Below are 16,201 nucleotides of genomic sequence, written 5' to 3'. Positions count from 1 at the left end.
ATCCAATCCCCCCACTGTATATCTGCATTGTTATCTCTGGAAATCACTCTGTTATGCATCTGTACTGTTGTAAACCTCTGTAAAGTGCTCTGTTATGCATCTGTACTGTTGTACACCTTTTTAAAGCGCTATGTTGCTTCTCGAAGCCAGGTCTGCACTCAATAAATACCATAATAATAATACAAATAATAAATGGAGCCTTCACGACCCACAGAGGGAAAAGGGACATTTAAAATATTTGTACTATTTCCAGCTCGGTTGCGCTGTAAAAAGGAATAAAATAAAAACTCTTCTTTGGGTGCTGTTGGGTGCAGTCCATGGGAAGCTCAGGGGGCGTTCAGAGCGGGACAGAGGGGTTATGATATGATTGATATGATTGTTTATTTATATAGCGCCTATACACAATGTGTTTCAAAGCGCTTCAAGGCAAGGGAGGGAACAAGGGAAAATACAATACATTCTTACAGGCCATGAACAGTAAGGATGTGAAATTAACTATCGTACTCGGCCTGGCGACATTTCAGATAGTGCAAGAGCTAAGACATAGATAAGGAAGGAAGGGGGAGAGTGGGAAGGAAATGGAAACAGACAGGCGACAACTAGGCCTGACGACATTTCTGGTAGAGCCGGAGAAAAACAAAAGGTGAGGGAGAGGGGTGCAGAAAGGGAGGGTAGGAACAAAACAAGCGACTATCGTACTAGGCCTGACGACATTTCAGATAGTGCTGGAGGGGTGGTGGGGAGGTAAAAAACAGTAATGGGAGGATGGAAGAAACAGACGAGGTTGCTATCATATTAGGTCCAGGGACCATTCTGATAGAGTAAGTGCATAGAAGAAAGTAAGGGGAGGAGATAGGAAAAGGGAGAAGGGAAAGGAGGAGAGAAAAGAGAGTAAGCAGTCAAAAAGAGTGGAGAAGCAAGAGTGGAGAGCGAATACAATTGCAGAAGTCAGTAGTAACACATAATGTTGCAAGCCAGGATACAAGATGAAGATGGGAACAGCATGATTCAGGGCCACCATGAGTACAAGATGCAAAGGAAGTCCAGCATGAGAGTTCAGAAAGAGTGACACACCGTGAATGAATGAAGTCCATAAAAGTCAAATCCAGCATTGGCCACAAGACAGTGATGGTGAAAGAAGGCACCAGGTGGGTGGGGCTTGCTAAGTGGTGAAAAAGATCAGCAGGCAGGAAGGTACCAGGTGGGTGGGGCTTAGGCCAGGTGACCTAGATCCACTTGCACCTGCTCCCCATCTGCAAAGGAAAAGAAGCTGGAGGGCTCCTTAAGTAGGGAAACAGAGCGGCAATCAGGAAGGCACCAGGTGGGCGTGGCTTGCTAAGTGGTGAAAAAGAGCGGGAAGCAGGAAGGCACCAGGTGGGCGGGGCTTGCTAAGTGGTGAAAAAGAGCGGCAGGCAGGAAGGCACCAGTTAGGCGGGGCTTGCTAAGTGGTGAAAAAGAGTGACAGGCAGGAAGGCACCAGGTGGGCGGGGCTTAGGCCAGGTGACCTAGATCCACTTGCACCTGCTCCCCATCTGCAAAGGAAAAGAAGCTGGAGGGCTCCTTAAGTAGGGAAACAGAGCGGCAAGCAGGAAGGCACCAGGTGGGTGTGGCTTGCTAAGTGGTGAAAAAGAGCGGGAAGCAGGAAGGCACCAGGTGGGCGGGGCTTGCTAAGTGGTGAAAAAGAGCGGGAAGCAGGAAGGCACCAGGTGGGCGGGGCTTGCTAAGTGGTGAAAAAGAGTGGCAAGCAGGAAGGCACCAGGTGGGCGGGGCTTGCTAAGTGGTGAAAAAGAGTGGCAGGCAGGAGGGTACCAGGTGGGCGCTGCTTGCTAAGTGGTGAAAAAGAGTGGGAAGCAGGAAGGCACCAGGTGGGCGGGGCTTGCTAAGTGGTGAAAAAGAGAAGCAGGCAGGAAGGCACCAGGTGGGCGGGGCTTAGGCCAGGTGACCTAGATCCACTTGCACCTGCTCCCCATCTGCAAAGGAAAATAAGCTGGAGGGCTCCTTAAGTAGGGAAACAGAGCGGCAAGCAGGAAGGCACCAGGTGGGCGTGGCTTGCTAAGTGGTGAAAAAGAGCGGGAAGCAGGAAGGCACCAGGTGGGCGGGGCTTGCTAAGTGGTGAAAAAGAGCAGCAGGCAGGAAGGCACCAGGTGGGCGGGGCTTAGGCCAGGTGACCTAGATCCACTTGCACCTGCTCCTCATCTGCAAAAGAAAAGAGGCTGGAGGGCTCCTTAAGTAGGGAAACAGAGCGGCAAGCAGGAAGGCGCCAGGTGGGCGGGGCTTGCTAAGTGGTGAACAAGAGCGGCAAGCAGGAAGGAACCACGTGGGCGGGGCTTGCTAAGTGGTGAAAAAGAGCGAAAGGCAGGAAGGCACCAGGTGGGCGGGGCTTAGGCCAGGTGACCTAGATCCACTTGCACCTGCTCCCCATCTGCAAAGGAAAAGGTTCTTTAGGAGAGCGCAGAGGGGCTCTTAGAATGACAGATTCATATTTGTAGATAACAGAAGGTTTGAATTGGTAACCTGCAAAATATTCAAGATTCACTTTTGGGGAAGTTCGCCCAGCCCTACTCATTCAATTCTAAAGTGCCCTAACTTTCGTTTGAAGCTCTAGTATGCAGTGATATGATACCTATCCATACAGAATGATATGGCATTCAACACAGGTGTACTTTAGAGAGTTTGGGAAGTATGCATCACCATAACCAGAAAGTACAATCATTGGACATGGTTCTGTTGTAGGTTAATCACAGCCCACCAAAATTAAACCATATAGTTTCCTTATATGCAAATCAGATTACCATATCACACATGTGCTTTGAATGTCTCTTTCAGCATGTCTGCACACACAGTGGCAGTGATGGGAATCAACACCCACCTGATCCAGACTGGAATTGAGGTTCATGCCAAACTCCGCACCAATGCCCCAATGAGGTTCAGAGCCAAGATAGACATGAAATCCCAAAACATCAAAGTGGAGACCACGCCATGCCAGCAGGAGAATGAAATCTTTGTTGCAAGGTAAGCATATTCACCTTTAGCATTTAAGGGGTTAAAGGACACCTCATGCACTTGGCAATCACTTTAAATGTATATAAACTTGCAAAGAGTTCTGTTTCAATATTATGGCATTTTTCTCTATGATGTCTGTTAGTATATAGTTCCTCAGCTATGTTGTTTCAGGAGTCCCTGTTTAACTGGGATATGTTGTTTATGAATGTGACAAACTCAACATTTTTGTATTTTACTAAAAATGACGTCAGTCTGAGAAGCCCAAATTAGAATGTCTTAAATGTCCCGGGCACCTTTTGACCTATTTGTAATATTGTATTCTCAGGGCTCAGGTGTTTGCTGTTACGAGGAACGTAGAAGACTTGGATGCAGCTAAAAAGACCCCCCTTTTACCACAAGGAGCAGCGCCAAACATTCTAAAGAAACACTTTGAGACAACTGGAAAGTCCTCGGCGGAAGCTGCCAGCATGATGGTAAGCTCCATAGTGGGTGGTGGATCTATCCAGCATCTGTCCCTTTTCGACCAGGTTAGAAATCTGTCTGCTGCGAAGAGGGACCCGTTTCTAAATATAGATTTGATTGTTAAATCCACACCATACTCTCCCATGCTCACCTCTTCAGTCTCCAACCATTTGTTCACCGGCCCAATTAACTGATGGTTAATGATGGAAAATGTAACACACAGAGGCATGGCCCCAACCAATTAGGAGGCTAGAAACACGAACTTGCACCAAAGGCATAAGCTCATGTTCCTTTAGAGCTCTGGCACCACTGCCCACCCAATAACACCATTTATTTAGTACTCAGCCTGTCCAATTTCCCCCATCTCTGCCATGCGCTCACCTCCAATATCTCTACCATCCCAATTTAGCACTTACCCACTTACCATGATTCTGCCACCTTTTTAGCCATCTGCTCTGACTCCCGTTCCTGGTGGGCATCAACATTGAAAAGGGACTTATACCCTATCCTACATTGTGTGGTGACCATCTTGTTTTTTCAAAGATAATCATGCTTGCACTGTTAATATCATTAATCAGTGCTATGGTGGGTGGTCGGTAACGGACCTATGCCCGCGCTGAAGCCCTGGCTTTGCTTAGGCCTACCATGGCTCAGGAGGGCGAGTCATTGCCAGCAAATCCCACCCCCCACAGTGTTGATTAATGCAACATTATTCTAAAGGCTCTTCTTCCTCAGACAATTTGATTTTAAAGCTCTCTCTGAGGCAGTCATGTTGAACTCCAATCTGCATCAGAGCTACTTCAGCTCATCACGGCTCATAGTTTCCAGTGCTAAAAGTACACTTAATTATTGTTGTTCACATGCCTTTTTACCACCACTGTAGGCCCAGCAGTACAGTCAGCACATGGAGTGTGCACTTCCATACTATTTCCTTACCAAAAGTGTCTCTTTTGCTTTGCTTAGTTCCTTTATGAGCAGTGGCACTCAGTTGTGCTACGCACCTATTAATATAGTATGAGTGGCACAGTGTCTGGCTGCAGCCATGACAGTTCCGATGCACGCTCGTGACACAGCTGCCTATGTTGTATATATGTGGGACACACAACTCCCTGCCGTCCTCTGCACATGCATCAAAATAGCAAAAAAGAGAAAAACTGAGAAATGAAGTACTGGCAGTTCTATTTCAACTATCAGATCATGACCTGTTTATTTTGTACTTTACACTGTCCCTTTTTCTTACCTGTAGTAGGAAAGTGCTCAGAAGAACGCAGTATTCCTATGGTAATTAGCTGCAGCACAGAAGTACCATTTGCTTTACCCAATGAATGTCAATCTTGCATTTGTGCTGCAAAAGAGATTTGGCCTTGCATGTCTCCAGATGCTTATGCATTTGCTGACATTTCTCCTTGCATTTCTGCATGCTTTAGGTGCAGACTATTTAACAGCCAGATAAAAGTGATTGGGAACCTCTTAGTCCCTCCCGCCAAAATGAATGCACTGTGTTTACCTAAATCCTTGGTGGCAACATAGGGTACTGTGTTTATTATTACTCTGTTTACTTACAGATATTTGCTGTTTGTAAGCATAGCAATAGAGTGTATTAGAAAACGTTAGACGCAAATATCAGTGACCTGATGCAATAATGATGTTCTCTTTACAGACTTAACAGAGGTCTTCTAGTTGTGTCCAAAGACATCATAATGTCAACAACAGCCACCAGACATATTGAGCAAGTTGATATCTTTTACCAAAAAGGTCTAACCTGTGAGCGTCCTTGTCTTTGTTTAATACAGGATGTATCCTCGGAACTGATGTCTAAGAAGTATGCCTACTCTACGGAGGAAGGAAGTCACCGTACTGCGGCAGTGAGTCAAATCGCCTATCGTAAATGTGCCAAGGTCACCACTTTTGGTTTCCAAACCTGCCTTGAGACCAAAGCACAAAGTGCAGCATTCCTTCGCAATACACCTCTCTACAAAGTAGTTGGAGAACATGAAGCTAAGATCATCATAAAGCCAGGTAAGATTGTCGCTGAAAGAAAATCCACATTCCTTCATTCTTTATGTGAACCCTGGAAAGCATGAAAGCAGCTGATGGTAGTAGAGCATGACATAATGCAATGCTCATTCTGTTTCCAGCACGTACAGAAGCTGCCATCGACAAGATACTGCTGGAGATCCAGGCAGGACCAAAGGCAGCATCTAAGATTCTCACCATGGTAACCATGGAGGGAAACCAAGATGAAGAACTTGAAGACTCTGTGGTTCAAATGAAGCTAAAGAAGATTCTGGGAATTGACGAGGATTATAAGGTAAATGCTTTTTACATCCACATCGATTGCTGCTGACCTTGCAGGATCTCCCAGGAACTGTCCAAAAAGGAATTCTCTTCTGACTGGTCTCTGTCCTAGTGACATACAACCACTTGTCTTCTGTACATGACTTTTAATATTCCCTGGAATCATTGTCAAAGCTGAGGCTTTGTGAGGTAATTCTGTGAATACTCTCTATTCACTCAGTGAATTTCCTGTAGAGACTTACTGCAGAACCATAGCTGAGGATTGAGTGTGCAAGGGTATTAGGCATCCACAATTCAGCCTGGTCTCTACATGTGCCAGGACCGCCACTACAACCACTGGCTAGTTATGGAAGCCAACTATAGCAGCTGGTTTAGGAGCCAGTGCTTAGTTCTGGGCATGCTCAGAGTCACATGTTCAAGCCCCAACATGTTACATTGTGACTTTCACCCAGGTGAAGTTTATGAACTGATTGCCCAGTTTAACTGAGTTTAACTGTACTCTTCCGTGACCTCTGCAACACCCTCTCCCTGTCCATCCTCCCCTCTGGCCCGACTCACTCTGCAGGGCACACACTAAATTTTTTGATCTCCTCTGACCTCCCCCTCTCCATCCCTCTGACCACTTTTCTCTCCTGGAGTGATCACTCCCTCCTCTCATCTCTCCCTCTCTTTTCCCCAAGCCAAGCCTACCCCAACACTGCCACCTACCTTCTCGCACTTCCGGCCCATGAAGCGTGTGTCAGTTGAGGCTTTTGCGGCCACCTTCTCTCCCCCCTCCACCTCTGGCTCTCTCACATCCTGACACAGTCCAGTCTCTGCTCTACTCTTGCCCCTTTCATGAGGATCTGTTTGAAGTCCAAAGCCAAGTGCAATTCCTATTATGACTTTGACCTACCTACACTTAAACGTAAGTGTAGGGCACCTGAGAGGAAATGGAGGGCTTCTTGTTCATCCTCTGACAAACTGGCCTGTTTCCTGCTCCAAAGGCAATACCGACTCTCTGTCCTCACCAAGAAGAGAGTCCACATTCAAGCTCATGTCTCTGCGGCATCTAACAACTCAGCCAAACTCTACCCCTCCTGTTGCCACCCAGGCTCTTTGCAATGCCCTTGCCTATCACTTTATCTAAAAAACCCAGGACATCCTGTCCACCCTCTCCACCCCTCCTCCTCCTCTCCCTTCTCTGTCTTCTGTGCTTGCTGACCCTCCTTCAGCCACCCCCCACCCTCCTTCTTGTCCTTTCCTCTTTTCTCCCCTGATGAGGTCGCTAGACAAGTCTGATCTATGAAAGCCTCATCAAAACAGGTTCATCCCTGTTCCTCTAAAACCATCAAGGACCACATTGACACCCTCGCTCCTGCCCTTGCTGACTTTTGCAACCACTCCTTTACCTCAGGATCCTTCCCCTCCCCTCTGAAGCACTCCCTTGTGCATGCTCTTCTCAAGAAACCCACAACTGATCGTTCTTGTCTGGCTAACTATCGGCCAATTTCCATTACTCCCTTTCTTGGCAAACTGCTGGAAAAGTTGGCCATCTCTCAGCTTAACCTTCATTCCGATTCTGTTGGCTGTCTCCATGACCACCAATCTGGCTTCAGAGCTCCAGAAGCACGTAAACTGCTCTCCTGAACATCCGTGAAGATCTGCTCGCCAACCTTGACTCTAACATTCCCTCTGTCCTCATCCTCCTTGATCTCTCCTCTGCCTGCAACACGGTCAAACATACAATCCTGCTCAACCGTCTCAGTGATAGCCTGGGTATCACTGATCAGGCTCTGGCCTGGCTGACTTCTTTCCTCTCTTATCGACCTTCCCACGTCTAACTTGGGTCCTTCCTGTCATCTATCTTCCTCTCTACCTGTGGTGTTCTCCAGGGGTCTACCCTGTCGCCCTGGCTTTTCAACCAATACCTGGCAACACTCGCCCACTGCATTGCCATTTTCTGCTAAGATTTCCAGTGGTACGCTGATGAAAATCAACTCATTTTCAGGCTGCCTTCGGCAACCTCCTCTGATCTCTGATTGCCTAACTGCCATTCAAGACTGGTGTGCCACCAATGATCTTTGTCTGAATGCCAGCAAGACAGAGATCCTTCTCATCGGCACTCCTTCGCCATCCTTTGCCCTCACTCTCTGGCCGGCTTCACATGGTCCTCCTCCTACCCCCACCTGCAAGGCTAAGAACCTCAGGGTCTTCTTTGACTCCACACTTTCCTTCTCCGCCCACATCTCTGAGGTCTCTAAAAAGTCAAACTTCCTACTGCACCTCTTCAGAGGTACTCTTCCTTTCCTCTCCTTCCCCCAGAAGCTCATGGTCTCCCAAGCTCTGGTTCTCTCTAGATTGGACTATTGTAACAGCTTCTTTGTAAATCTACCTGCCTCTACTCTCTGCCCTCTGTAACTAATCCAGAACAGTAATGTGAGACTTGCCCTTGACCTCAACCCCTGGGATCGTATCTCTCAATCTCTGATATCTCTCAATTGGCTCTCAGTGGATGCAAGGATTAAATTCAAAACCCTCTGAATTGTCCACAAGGCTTTCTGGGGCCTGGGTCCAAAATACCTTCAGTTATCCCTCTATAAATACCTCCCCCCTCGAGCTCTTCGCTCTTCTACCTCTAACTCCCTCAGGGTCAGTCGTTTTTCAAAGAAACAAGCTGGGGGTAGAGCTCTGTCTTTGGCTGGGGCCTCCATCTGGAACAGCCTCCCTGCCACTCTAAAACTTGAGGAGAACCATCTCCGGTTCCGGAAGCACCTGAAGACCTTCCTCTTTGCTTCTGCATTCGCTCCCCCTCTCCCCTGCTGATCTGTTCTCTCGTGCACCTGGCCACCCTCTGTCCTCTGGGCCCAGGTACCTGCTCACCCTGTCACCCACCCCCCCACACTGCCTCCGGGCTACCCCTTGCACTGGTGTCTGTATCTGTACCCATACAGTCACCCCCTTTTTCCTCCTGCACTTATCAGACCTACCCTGTCTGCTGCCTTAATCACAGAACTTGCGAATTGCTGGCTGCACTACCACTGTTTGTTGCCTTATTATTTATTTATTATTATTTATCTGTTTCTCCTTTGCCCCGCACTTTCCACTTCTCACCCCTTCCATGCACTTTTCCCCTCCCCCTTTCCCATGAACTTGCTCGTTCTCAATGCCACTGGGCCTAGTAGGATCGTTATTTTTGTTCTCCCCTGTTCCCCTCCCTTGCCTTGTCGCGCTCTGAAACACTTGTGAACGAGCGCAATAGAAATAAAATATCAATATCAACATCAACTTGTCAGGCCAATTTCCAGAGCCATAAGGGTATTTGCGTCACACCTTTCTGTATTGGATTCATTTTGCTAATCACTACACATCCTTACATGAATAAATTAGGATTGGCCTGAACTGTTCTGCCAATTAATGCATTTTAGAACAAAAAGAATTGTGACCACATCTGCACCACTAGTCCTGTGGAGGAAGCTTACACTTGACCAAATGAAAGTGAAAGTTACGTTTTGTAAAACAAAATAATTACCAAACTACATTTAATAAATTGATAAATATTGGAGCTTTTCGGAAAGGCAATCTTAAAAACGATAATTCTGTCCTCAGATTTTTAAAGATAAAATTCCTAATTTAAGGCAGGTTTATACAGAAATACTTTACTACCAGACAGACTAGTACCTTTGAATTCAATCCAAAATAGGCAATACCTCTCAAGAAATACATTTTTATTGCATATATGATGATGTGATACATTTTCACACCTCAACTAATAATTAGGTATTTTTCAAATTAGGCCTTTACTATTATGATTGGAAAATGTGAGACATGCTCAGCTGCTCTAACACTGGGTTTGAATCTCTAAAACCTATTTTTTAAAGCTCAGTTTGAATTATGTTATTCTGTACAGCACGCTTTAAAATATGTTGTATGAAACATAACATGATCTTGTTTGCTAGAGCAATTAAAGATGAGGTTTTCTGCAGTTCAGCTAGATTAAAACAAGTAGATATAATGTTCACCTTTATTCAGAGGTAACGGAAGATAATCTATTGGCATTTTATTTACAGGTGAGAAATGGAAGCTTAAAGCAAAAGAAGCAGAAACACGTTAAACCTCACAAAGAAGTGGTACCAAATGTGGCAGAGGTGGCAACGAATCGAAAGCAGCGGCGCTCCTCTAGTTCATCCAGCTCTTCCTCCTCCTCCTCCTCATCCTCTTCCTCCTCCTCTTCATCATCATCCAGCAGTCAGCAAAAACAACGAAATGACAGAGAGGCAGATAAGCACCGAAGACAGAGCAGCAGTAGCAGCAGCAGCAGTAGCCATAGTAGCAGTAGTAGCAGCAGCAGCAGTAGCAGTAGCAGTAGTAGTAGCAGCAGCCAGCAAAGTGCTCGCCATGGAAACAGGAATCAGCATCATCAAAATAAGAGCAACAAAGAAAGGACTCCTGGCAATCGGGGTGGTAGCAGCAGCAGTAGCAGCAGCAGCAGCAGTAGCAGTAGCAATGAGAGCAGACACAGAGGTCATAGAACAAGCGCTCGCCATGGAAAGCAACAGCAGCACCAGCAGGACCATAAGAAGCAATGGAGCATTAGCAGTGCCAGCAGCAGCAGCAGCAGTAGCAGCAACGAGTCTGCCAGGAAACGGGTAGGCTTTTTTATAAACAAATCATGAGCTAAGTTTAAATGTCCTAATTTCTGTGAAAGTCCTGGTTGTAGTTTCTTTTTAAAATATCAAAAACGGTGCAAGATCTTACATAGAGGATGACCTCATTAGGTTCATTACTATTTGCATCTGCTAACCTTCATGATCAGATGGCCTCTTCCTCAGGCATTAACTGAAAATGAACGCTAATTTATTAGGAAGAACTGTTGGGAGTATAAGTGGACTCGGCAAATGAAGAAACATGTTTGCATTTTGTGGTGATTAAGAGGAAAAGGGATGTCTAGAGACAATAATACTGTGAAAGGAAATTTACTTGGATGAGGTAGAGGAAATTCTTCCAGTGTGCTTGAAGTTATTTTTTGTGGGGTTAGACAAAATGTGACATCAAATATTGTGAAATTGTAAGTGTACACCTATTTATAACACAAAAGCTTTCAGTCTGAATGAGGTGGAGGTGTAAGAAATGCATGGACACATTCTATAGCGATGATGATTTCCTGCACAGTTTTATTTTTATTGTTCAAAGCGGGGGCCTAGCTCGAGAGCAGCGGAGCCCTGTACAGAGTGTGGATAGCCCGCATTTGGGCTGCCATCTTTTAAGAGCAGTGCAATACTGTGAGATATGTGCTCAGTATGTGTGAATACAGACTGTGAAACCAATTAACCATATTTCCATGTAGAGTGTACGACACCTTGTGGGGAATCTTCATGCTGTTCTTTGGGGATCACTCTTCTGTTCCCTGTGCACCAGCTAGATTTCTGCAGATTTCCTTGACCATGGTTTTCATGGCAGAATCCATTACAGTTCTCGGCCATGTGCATGGTTATATGACACACATCATCAATGACTGCCTATGTCCTTTATGGTGAAAGGCACGTAACCCTGCGAAGTCACATGTTCCTGTGCCATTCCCAGCACAGATGCATTAACTTGCTGATCAGTTTCTCCCCTGTGCAGAGAAAAAGATGTGCCAGCATTCATGAACCTTTGCTCATTTACTGACCCCATGGAAATTGGTTTTAAGTCTGCAGAATTTGTTAGATGGCCTGCACCTCACACACTTCTAAAACAATAACAATCTTCTTTTTTTGCATTCAGAACACTCCTGAGATTTATGAGCTTCGATTCAACCCAACAAACAGAAATGCGGTAAGTTTTCATTCAACATGTATTTGGGTGAATCACGTCTGATTTGGGATTTAATAGTGTAAATCATGTGGGGCGCTGAACAGGTACTTTGAATTGTTTCAGCTGCTCCAGGCACACAGAAGGTGGGAAGGGCTATAAGCACCTTTTCTGACCGAGTCCATGCTCTACTTTGCGACTTTTAGTTAATAGCATGTGAGAGGATGTACAGGACTACCAATGCCAAGTGCAGTAAGAAGAACCAGCCATTGTTCGTAATGGTGAGCGGCACCAGCATGGTCTGAGCTCAATTTAGCACCATGCAGCATAGCACAGGAACAGACTGTGGTCTGCTGCAAAGGTACCCACTGTCACAGTGTGTGTTTGCTTGGAAGGTTACATGAAACACCGTCATGGGAAGATGTGTTATCCCACCACTCACTAGTTGTGTGTCCTGAGGAAATTCCTTAGAAAGAAGGTATTCATGGATTGGCAAAGGAACGTTTCACCATGAAATAAACAGACATCTTTTGATGTAAGAGAAGGAAATAGTACAATTTTGCAGAAAGGGAGGGGGATGGCATATAGTAATGTAGAAATAAAGACAGAGACACCAGGGTGAAGATTACTCAAGATGCTGGACGGATGTGGAAAAAATAAACCCCAAGCCTTCAATGGAAGGCATTGCAAATCATCCCAAAGCTCTACAAATTCCATGTGTCTGGCTTTCGAACCTATGATATCATTCTGTTTCCTTAAAAATGCCTCTGACTGTAATATTTGAGAAAACACATAGCAACATATACTCGGTGGGCATATACATTTGTGGGAATGGGACAAGCCTGGGCATCTGCATGTAAGCATGTTGAAAGGTGGGAGATGCCAGGGTGCCACCACAGAACCTCCCAAGGTACCATTTACTGTATCCCTCCTAACCCCTCACAAACCTGAGAGTACATCCTGAACCTCTGCACCCTCCAAAACCAGTTTAGAACAATTACATGCTGAGAACCCCTTTGTTAGCTGGAAAACCGTCACTATTTTCCCTGCAGTGCCTGCAAACACTAAAAAACAGACCTTTGTCAGTTGTGGTTAGCAGGATATCCATAACCTGGACCCCATCAGGCACTGCTCATGAAGCTGAATATATAACATCATATATAAAATGCACAATTCCACAGTTCTCACAGCAACATACACAGCTAAAGAAACACTATAGTACTCCAGATAGACTAGGTCAATATGTTGAGCTTTACTTTCATCTGTTTTTATGGGCAACACAATACCGGGCCCAAGAACATCACAAAGATTATTCTGAAAAGTTTATTTTCCATGACAGTTGGCTCATTGTGCAATGCCATGTAGAATGCCTGGTCGTGGCAGAGTCAAAGTTACTTTGGACATTTCTGTAGTTTATATGTTTTGTGATGCAACTGTAACATATGTTCCACTCAAGAGATTGTATGGTCATATATGAAATTAATCCCACATAGCTGCTTCACAGATAGGCCTGCCTTAGCAACCGTCTCTCCAGGCGTCCAGCGAAAATTAAACCACCTTCCATAGCACAGAACATAATAACTGACCAGTACGGATTCCTCTGTCCAAATTGCGTTGGTTCAGTTTGTTAACTATGTGATCCCTGAGCAATTAAGCTAAGAATGCAAGATTTTGTAAATTTACACATTTGTACATATTCAATTTTATCTTTTCTTTTGTGTCAAAACTAGTTCTAATCAGATTTAAAACGTATGAAACTTTTGTTGATGATGTAAACTATACTGTTTGAAAGGTTGAATTAATCAGCCAAACCAAAAAAAATAAAAAAAATAAATAAATAACTGAAGGACCTGTGAAAGAAGAGAGAACATTTTTTTTGGCTACAGAGAGCACAAGCTACCCATCAGTAATAGGGAGACCACCCAACAGGAGGTCAGAGACACTAGTTGCAAGAGTGGTTCTATTAATCAGACAAACTGGCAGAGAAGGAAGTAAATATTAAATAGAAATGTATTGTTATTATGTAAAGGTTACAGCAATAAGTGGATGAAAGATGGCGTGTTGATTGTGGGTCTCATCAGTTGCAATACAATACATTCCAAAAGACTTTAGCTCAATGATTTCTAATTTAATGTCTGAAAGATAATCCAATATCTGTGCTATCATAAGAGCTTAAAGTATTTTCTAAATAAGTAGCATGCGCAACTTCTTTTTAACAGAATCCCAACAAGAGAACCTCAGGGCGAAGAGTCTCCTCCCAGTCCAGCTCCAGCTCCAGCTCTTCCAGCAGCAGCAGTAACTCTGGAAACAGGAGATCTCCATCGCCGGTAAGGTTGCCATGGTAACTGTGACATAGCATCAGACTTTTGTGGGTTTTGTTCAAGTTCTCCAAACCTGATGGAATGACACTGAGCTGTTTGGAAGGTACAAAATGATTGGATTTGATCAGCATCAGTCTTCAGAACTATGCAAGACTTTTGGAATTTAAAAAATCAATTCTTAAAATGTAACATTTAATCTATTCATTTGAAAAGTACATTCTAAATTCCTACGGTTGCTGATACTATTGCAGTGCCACGTGATGTCCCATTAGGCACCAGGTTATCTCATATCCTGTTCAACCTTTACATGGTTCCCTTTCCTGTAAGTTCCCAGGCCAATGTCGCCCAGTGTTACCTATAAGTATGTGACCTTCCTTTCTCCTGAAGTTGGGAGGAGATGGTTGGGAAGAACAGGGCAGGCAACTGGCAGCCACGCAAGTATAACACCTGTTAACCTGTACAATGCACCCACACACCTTTGCCCTCAGCGACATGACTGACATCACCCTTATCCAGATTCCAATTGCAAGCTGGTGTAATTGGTGTGGCACTCCATGTGCTACTGATCTATGAATTTATGTTTATTGTAGCTACTTTCTTGTAAGTTCTTTTTTCGTTTCTGACCTATCATTTTACCTTTGTATTCTCAACTGACCTGTACTTTAATTTCTATGCACGCTAGTGGCTTTTAATTTAAAGCCTGCTGTTGCTAATAATGAATTGTGGCCACTAACGACCTGTAATCTAACTTCTGTGGTCACTACTGGACTCTAGGGTCCCGTTTGTGGTCACTACTGGCATGTAATTTAAATTCATTAGTTGTTACCAGCCTGTGATTTAAGTGTTGTGGTTGGTTCCAGCTTTTACGTTAACTCTCATGGTCCATACTGGCCTGTTAGTACTTTCTGTGGTTTAAATTGACCTATAATGTCAATTCTGTGTTAAGTTCTGTGTTTTCTACTGGCCTATTAATACATTTTTCAGGTTGATGCTGGCCTGCAATTCTATTTCTAGTCGCTATTAAACTCTGCCATGTACATTAGCACCTTGATTGCCTTTATCTAAGTCTCCCTCCACCAACATACTCTATGGTTCAGAGTCCCTCTCTTCACACCTTCATCATGCTTCTACCTATCCTCTTCCTCTTAATCACCGCCAACTGCACTACCAACTGCACCGCTGCATGGTAGCCTGATCTATCCTTCCAAAGAGTCTATCCTTGTCCTTACACCTCCTCCAAACAACTACTTATTTGCATTGTCACACTTGCTCCAATAACTTCACCTACAGCCGCCCCACTTCACTTATCCCTTGTGTCTCCCTCTGACGTCATCTTACATTACTCACACTGGGTACTGGAATGCCCAATAACTGTGCAACAAGGCCTCCTCTCGACGCAGTGCCAATTACAGATACTCAGATTGCTTTCCATGGCACCGCAACTCTTCCCCACCCTGAACATGGACTCTGCTAACAAAAAGTCAGTAGAGTTGGCCTATCGATCAAAAAACTCCTTCCCATACATCTCCCCCCTTCTGATTTCACCACTGTCTCATACGGCATATCACTCTTCACAACTTGACTTTCTGGCAATCCCAATTCCTCCCTCTATGATCTTGCCCTCCTCCAGGACAGTTTACCCATTGAGAATCTAGTTACTCTAAAGGGCTATTTCAACCTGCTGCACATGTCTAACACCAGTCGACTGCTCAGTGGTTCCACACTCACTGATCACTTCCTATTCTCTCTCTGCAATTAGCCAAATTGCAGCTGGGGCACTTTCTTGAGATAAACTTCAATTTCTCCTCCTTCATCTACTCTGTGCATTATATCTGCCCACATCCTCTGACACCCCTCTGAAGATTAACCATGCATCACACTTGGATAGAATTGTGAAGTTCAGCCATGCATCACACTTAGAGTGACATGTGAAGATTAGTTATGCGTCACTCTTAGACAGAATAGTGAAGATTGACCATGTGTCACACTTAAATAGAATATTGAAGTTTAGCCATGGGTCAAGTTTAGATTGAACAATGTGTTAGAATTATGGACATTAGTCCTTTGTCACAACAGATAGGATTGTGTAGATTAGCCACATAGAAGAATTTAGCGAGTAGCCAGAGTAGCCAGAGTACTAACACCAAGCTCCTATTTCCTCAAACACACCACCCAAACACTATACACGCTGACTGCTAGCCAACCTATACCCGAACACACACCCAACACAAGCTTACAATAAATAAAGCCAGACACTGGACTTTACCTGTACGGACACAACAAGCCAGTGCACACAATCTTTAACACCGAACAATCTACGCATTAAACACATACTCACCCCAACA

The 16,201-nt window shown here is 44.8% G+C and overlaps 1 protein-coding gene across 1 annotated transcript in view; it reads left to right on the top strand.

Moving 5' to 3' along the window:
* LOC138540840 (vitellogenin-A2-like) overlaps positions 1–16,201 on the top strand; it is a 73,053-nt gene that overhangs the window by 33,485 nt on the left and 23,367 nt on the right. Inside the window, exons 19-25 of the mRNA XM_069641713.1 lie at positions 2,827–3,012; positions 3,329–3,476; positions 5,259–5,484; positions 5,604–5,776; positions 9,813–10,391; positions 11,509–11,559; positions 13,755–13,862. Coding sequence (XP_069497814.1) covers positions 2,827–3,012; positions 3,329–3,476; positions 5,259–5,484; positions 5,604–5,776; positions 9,813–10,391; positions 11,509–11,559; positions 13,755–13,862 — 1,471 coding nt within the window. The remainder of the gene's footprint in view (positions 1–2,826; positions 3,013–3,328; positions 3,477–5,258; positions 5,485–5,603; positions 5,777–9,812; positions 10,392–11,508; positions 11,560–13,754; positions 13,863–16,201) is intronic.

Source organism: Ambystoma mexicanum, chromosome 1q (genome assembly GCF_040938575.1).
Source record: "Ambystoma mexicanum isolate Mex_15411 chromosome 1q, UKY_AmexF1_1, whole genome shotgun sequence".
In the NCBI taxonomy this organism is placed as follows: Eukaryota; Metazoa; Chordata; class Amphibia; order Caudata; family Ambystomatidae; genus Ambystoma; species Ambystoma mexicanum.
The sequence above is the reverse complement of the archived record's forward strand: the minus strand, read 5'-3'. Positions and strand labels throughout refer to the sequence as shown.